General features: G+C 42.5%; 1 protein-coding gene across 1 annotated transcript; it reads right to left on the reverse strand.

The window, feature by feature from the left end:
• Window positions 1–228: 228 nt before the first annotated feature.
• Window positions 229–795, reverse strand: LOC145392062 (KRAB domain-containing protein 2-like). Its single transcript, XM_080266518.1, has one exon. It carries the CDS (start codon window positions 793–795, stop codon window positions 229–231), a length of 567 nt encoding a protein of 188 aa, XP_080122644.1.
• Window positions 796–7187: the final 6392 nt, after the last annotated feature.

Consider the following 7187-nt stretch of genomic DNA (forward strand, 5'->3'; position numbering starts at 1 on the left):
TTAGCGGGGGTATTTTTACGACATGTCGGCGGGTCTTCTGGTAGATCAATAAAGCCTTTTTTTTTTTTTTAATGAAATTCAAATCCTTAAACTGTTCTCCGCCCCAGCGGGGATTTGAACCTGGATCCAGTAGGACTGCAGGCCATCTCTCTACCGACTGAGCCACCGCCTTCCCCATAGTTTGTAGTTTGTGGTCGAGGGGCAACTGAGCAACCATGACTCTCTGGCCTACTTGATAGGGGTTGGCTGGTGGAGTTTCGTCCTCTGGTAGCTCCTGGCAGGACTGCATGTGGCAGAACCGGTACTTGTGGTGCGAGAGCTGGTTAGCAGTTGGGCTATGCGCTGGAATGGGAGTAGTAGTGGGGACTTTCCAAAGACACATGGTGTGATACCATCCGCACGTGGGCAGCTGTTCATTTCCCACTGTATGATTTTCACTTGGGAGGGCCAGTCTTCGGTATCCAGGGCGACTAGACGGGTCCGGAGTTGGTTAGCGAGGCTCCAATGGCTTCTCTCACAGATGGCATTTCCCTGGGGATGGTAAGGGGAGGAGTGGGAAAGGCGGTACCCGAACAGCTGGAACAGTTGTTCCCAAACTTGGCCTGAGAATTCCGGGGTGTGATCCGAGAGGAGGGCCTGCAAAAGGCCGAAGTAGGAAAATACATCGGTGATGAAAGCCTCCACGACTGCAGTAGCAGAATGGGACTTGGGAGGGCGGGTAACCAGAAATTTGGAATAGGTGTCTGCAAAGGTAATTACAAATAGGACCCCGGTTTTTGGTGGAAGAGGGCCCATGATGTCCACTGCCAGCAGCTGCCAGGGTCGGGTGGCTGTTAAGTGCCCGGTGGGTCCTGGGGTTCGAGAGATGCCCTTCCCCAAGGCACGAAGCTTTTACGACTTGTTTGGCTAGGGCTGAAGGGCGTGGCGTCCAATAGATTTCTCTGAAAGTTTGTAACAACTTCTGCTACCCGAAGTGGATCCTGTTCCCGTGGTGGGGGTGGGTCAGGAGGTCATCCACATCTTCCGGGTCCACGACGATATGGCCAGAATGGGTATAGAGGTGGTTTCCTTACCCTCGCCAGCTTGGTAACGATATTGTTGGGCATCCTCACCGGTTTTTGGTTAGACTCCCATTGTCGCATTATAGGTGTTCTGTGCTGTGCGGTGTCCCATTTTTCTGCATTACGAGGAGCAATTAAGGGGAAGCCTTGATAAGGCGTCGGTGTTAATGTGGATTTTTTTTTTTCTATGTGAGGTAGAAGGAACCAAAGGCCGCGGGCCCGCAAAATTGTTCCTTCTAAGAGAAAAACAAAATACAAGAGAGAGCCAAATTCAAGATCCGATCATTTCGAGATGCCTGGACACACCGCGTTTGAAAGACTGGAGATCATAGGAAGCAGGAAACACAGGCAGAGGGAGACAGTTCCAGAGCTGACCTGTTGCATACTGCCGGGGCAGTATGAAATATCAAAGTTGAACTCCTCCAAGGTTTACCTCCATCGTACTAAGAAGGCGTTGGTAGTCTGGGATCGTCACAGTCACTGTAGAGATTGGTGGTCGGTGATGATGGTGAGGTGCCCAGCAGGTACAATCGCAAGTGCTTCAGTGCCCAGATCACGCCAAGGCACTCGCGCTTCGTGGCGGCGTAGAAAAAGGCTGGGTGTGTGGAAAGCTTGACATTGTATCATCTGTCCAGGCCGTCTGTATCATTCACCCTCTTGATCAGTGGCGTGCACAGACAGTTGAGGGGTAAAGGCTCTAGCTAAAAAAGAAAGATGGTGGGGTCACTGCACCCTTTCCTGGTTACTACGAGAGAGAGAGAGAGAGAGAGAGAGAGAGAGAGAGAGAGAGAGAGAGAGAGAGAGAGAGAGAGAGAGAGAGAGAGAGAGCACTTTTAGAGGGCACTTAATAACAGGTAGGGCAAAGGGGCAGGGACTCTAGCCCCCCTGAGCCTTACTAGTGTACGCACTTGCTCCAGATACCACATGGAGTAGCTACCAACTTATGCCTTTGACGCTATTGAGACAAGACATTCTGTGCTCTGTACTGTACGTAGCTAAATCTCCTTCCACGATGACCATGACAGTAAAGTATGGTCAGAGCTTTAGAAACTGGGGTGCTGATTTATATGAATACATATTTTCATTCATATTCATTCTTATATTTATTGATTTTTCATTCAGTTTACTTATTTATTTTCAATAGCAATTTTCCTCACGGACATGGTGGTTTAAGCCTTAAAAGTAATTTTCATAAGAAGTTGTGCCTTTACACAGATAAATAACAATGGGAAGTCTAGAAATTAACATACAGATGATTATTTTGTATGAAACACAAAAGGTGATTATTTTCTATGGAACACAAAAGAAGAAAGCTAGTACAAGACTCATACAGGAGAATGAAATGCTCGTGACTAAATGTATAGGGTACAAAAACTTAAAAATTCCTGTTAAAGTACAAGTAGACATGGATGCAGCACCCTATACCACAGTGATGTAAAGCGCGCGCGCGCACGCACGCACGCACGCACGCACACACACACACACACACACACACACACACACACACACACACACACACACACACACACACACACACACACACACACACACACACACACACACACACACACACACACACACACACACACACACACACACACACACACACAAAACTCAAGAGCAAGGAAGTCCCAGGACCAAATGTTATCAAAAGTTATTTGTAGAAATGAACAAGGTAGCAACTTTTGTAAAAAGGCCATGATACAATTATTGAACAATGTTCTGGAAAGCTGTAACATACCACAACAATAGAAAACATTTAAAACAAAACTGCCACAAGACATACATAATCATCACCAAAATATTCAAGACAACTATTGCTTTGCTTAACACCTCGCACAATTTTTTTGAGCATAATAAAAGCAAAACTGACGACCGCCTAAGTAAATGCTGAAGTGATGAATGATCTACAATTCTACATAAACGTTTAACTGAAAGCAAAGGAATAGCCAGTAATATCTTCGTATCGAAATGCTGTATAGAGGAAAGCTACAGGCTCAAGTTTAATAACAGCATATTTCAAAAGGTCTTCGTACTTATATCTATCTATCTATCTCCATATATATGTATGTAGATAGATTGATAGATAGATAGATAGATATAGATAGATAGATAGAGATAGATAGACAGATACACAGATATAGATAGATAGGTAGGTAGATAAATGAACACCTAATACACTACAACATTCTATGATCATCAATGTTATTGCTGAAAATATACACAAACCAAGTCCATTATCAGCTGTAACAAGAGAGTGTTAAAGTGCAATATGCAAAAGGTACTGATAAGAAGAGGAACATTTCTGCGATATCTCTGCCACTCAGAATATTGTCGTCAGAGTCATAAGTATACCTTGCATTCAGGGACATGTTCCGCAGCTAATATTTACATAATATTTTTACATCATATTTTGCTGTGATATGTTCATGCATATAGGCATGCATATTGATATTATCCAAATTCTGTTTAACCATGCATGTACTGTACAATAGATAGATACTGCTGTAAACATCATATAAAACTTCGCAGTTTTGATTGGACTTTAGATCGAGAGAAGTATACACCTGTTCCAGTTGAAATGTGTTGGTGTAGGTGTAAAGCCCGAGTAGGCCGACAAAGAGTGAACCGTGTTCTGTCTAGCATAGGAGACATCGTAGCACTTATTCTTCAGCGATTTATTTTACTTATTGCACCCTAATATTATTTTCTATGCTCTTTGAATTTTGTAGTATCGATGAAGACTACACAACATAGGGAGGTTGGTGGCTTGATGGTTAGTGTACTTACCTGCATCTCGTGATGCTTGGGTCCTATATCACGGATCTGAAACAACATCTTGGCGGACATTTAAACATACCATAGTCGGTTTGTTTTCGTATGAGGGAAGTACGTCACTCCTACATCATGAATACTAAGTCGTGGTGTCATGAAATTCAATAAGCCTAGTTATGAGGTACGATTCTCCTTGGTTACCAGTGAAATCAACCCTCCAGTCTGACAACACTTTGGCATCGACTGAGCTAGAAGGGGTTAGGAATCTGTCAAGTTAGAGCTATGGTAATGTCTCCTCATAGGCCTGAATATGACGCTTCTACTGATGGCATATACAAACTCTAACTCACGCAAATATAGCCAATAAAATACTTCGAGTTTGACATTTATAACTCTTCCTATAATAACTAGTTCCCCATTCGTACTTCGCCAGCATGGGAAATGGTTAATTCTGGTATGTCTTCCTCCAAGAAGGTCCGGTCCGACATTGTACCCTACATGGAAAGATACAGTACAGATAACAAAAAAGAGGATGTAAAGATGTACTATGCAATATAATCACTGAGGAAGATGTACAGTACTCGTATATCCCAGTCTAGCGAGAAAACAGGCATTGTGAATAAATATTTGCGCATCTGTGGTCTATATCTGAACTGGTATAGGAGGCTTCGCAGCACTTATTGATCTGGGAATTATTTTGTCCTTTAAACCTTGCCAGTCTCTCGTATTATATTCATGCCGTTTTAATACAAACATAGCTTGCATCACTATAACATGAGAGGATACTGAGGAACAATGTGCAGAATAAATCACGAAGGAAGAAGTGTTGTGAAATCTCCAAAAGCTGCCTAGAATACAAACTCACAAGGCATCCAATGCAACACGTCATCACTCCATTATGGTCGCCCTTCCGTCGCCAAGCCACAAAGGCCATTTCCCTCAGCCGTGTGGTTTGCATCCCTCTGCTGCTGACAACGGGTGACAAACAGGTGTATTGTACAGATGTGCAGACGGTACATAACACCTGACAGCACCCACTTCCCAGCTTACCACCCAATCATACATACACATTACACATACACAACTACCTTCTTTCCCTCCGGTCTGCATCTTCTCGCTCTTGCTTAGTGTTAGAGAGCTTAAGGAAGAAGAAAAAGAATCCCCGTAAACCCCTTCAGTTCGGTGGCGTCTTCCTTGTTTTACTCTTGCTATTTCCAGACAGTTTACATTCACCTTTACCTAGCAAGGATTTTCGAACTGGAGGTGATAGGTACGGCCTCCAGAAACCCCTTCCCTACAAGACCTGGCCCTTAGGTTGAGTATCGTCTGGTATTAGCGAGAATATATTTAAAAGTAACGTCACCGATTAAGAATAGCTGACCGACGAAAAACAGAACAGAGAAGTTAATGACCAAAATATTGAAGAAAATAAAGAAGTAACTGACTAAAATATTGAAATAAATATAGAATTAACCGAAAAGTTTACTGAATAAAATAAAGAAATAACCGACCAAAATATTAAATAGAAAAGATGTGGCCTCTCTCTGCTCGTAGCCCCCGCCCGGGACACCTTGCATTGTTTACCTTTCTGCTGCTGCTCGTCTGGCCCCGCCCTGCCCAACAACAGGTAAACACTGCACTCTTTTTACTTTAACTTGACCTATAATTGGCATCGCTCCATCATGAATGCTGAGTTGTAGCGATATAATAACACTAGATTGTGATAACCTGCTTTTTTTTACTGTAGCTTCGCATAAAATTGACACATCTCCATTTGGATGCCGAGCTGTGACTATGGCTTAACCCCCACTCTCCGATGAAGTATTATTTACTTCTATTTCTGCTGTTACGAAACATTAACACTAGAATATGATGCTGTTGCTATTATTATTATTATTATTACGAATGCTTTTGTTTTTTGCCTATCGACCACTGGCTAGAAGGCCCTTCATTAGCGCAAAAAAAAAAAAAAAAAAAAAAAAAAAAATCTTATTTTTAAAAGGGCATTCATTGATTTATCACAACGAGCAAGTAAAATGTAAACATGAAATTTAAAGTTTATAATACGGTCAAAATGGAGGCTCGAAAATTTGACAGAATTAGGCACTGACTTATTAACCAAAGTTAGATGTAAGTCAGGGACGTTACAGTCGTAAAAATTACAGCGGTACACTTAGGGATGGAAAACTTAAATCCTCACTGCAAGGCCCACTGGTGGACGAAATCAAGGGCTGCTTGAATCCGCCCAGCCAAAAATTGTGCATTACAGGAAGAGTGCCACATTGCACGATCGTCGGGATACAGTGATTATTCAAGATTCCTCGGGTTGGGAGCTGATGACAGAATATCATTGATCATAGTACTAAACAATTTGGGACTAAGATCATTTCCCTGAGCCACCCCGTTTTCTTGGATAAATATATCCAGTGTTACGTTACAGGGCAACTTCACAAAGAAAGTTCTGTCCCTTAAAAACTGAAAATAAAAATGGACAGATCACCACTTAAACCATAAGCATAGAGCTTCATTGGTTACTATTCCGTGTAGCCACGTCACTTCACAGGCTTTATGGATGTCCAAGAACACCTTCATCATGAAATATTTATTGGCAAATTCCTCCAAAATGTAGCCTAATGCTCCAATTTCATTAAATGATCTAATGAGCTTTGTATTATTTTACGGAAGCCACATTGTGGATCATTTAACTCAAATTCTTGTACTCTTCCATGACCTTAAATAGGCAAGAAGTCAGCACAATAGGACGAAATGAAGTGGGATTCATAAGACTACCCGCTTGTTTGGGTATCGGTTTGACGTGCACAAAGTGCTATGAGTTTGGGAACGTTTGGGACGCCCAAAGCTCAATGCACAATTCTAACAGCTTAATCAGGTTGTCCTGATTATGAGTCTGGATCATACTGTACAGTGTATGTGACTGTATCCAGGACATGGTTTCTTTACATGATTTTAGGGTAAGGAGGTCATCTACCATAAACTCTTGGTTGTACGAGGAGTCTGCGACTTCTATGGCAAAGTGCAATCTTTGTAGCTTAGCCGTGCGTTTATGATCTTGAAATCTCTGGTCATAATTGGCTGAGCTACATACATGGGAAAAACTCTTGGCGAGGATCCACGGGATCGTCACAGATGTTCTTATCCACCTGCAGAATGGTCGTAAGGATGTAAGGGCTTTTATTAGTATTTTAATAGTGGATCAGACTTTGCCGAGTGGGGTAAAGCTATTCACCGTGGACACAGAAGAACGCTAGGAGTCATGTTCATTCCTTCTAAGTATGCTCCTTGCCTCAACCCTTGCTTGTTTGTATGCAGTAAAGTTTTCCTCGGTTGACT

Source organism: Coenobita brevimanus, chromosome 21 (genome assembly GCF_032717465.1).
Source record: "Coenobita brevimanus isolate Jiangsu-jjx chromosome 21, ASM3271746v2, whole genome shotgun sequence".
Lineage (NCBI taxonomy): Eukaryota > Metazoa > Arthropoda > Malacostraca > Decapoda > Coenobitidae > Coenobita > Coenobita brevimanus.

Coding starts and splice junctions, on each gene's coding strand:
- LOC145392062 (XM_080266518.1), bottom strand. CDS start 795: ATGGGCCCTCTTCCACCAAAAACCGGGGTCCTATTTGTAATTACCTTT.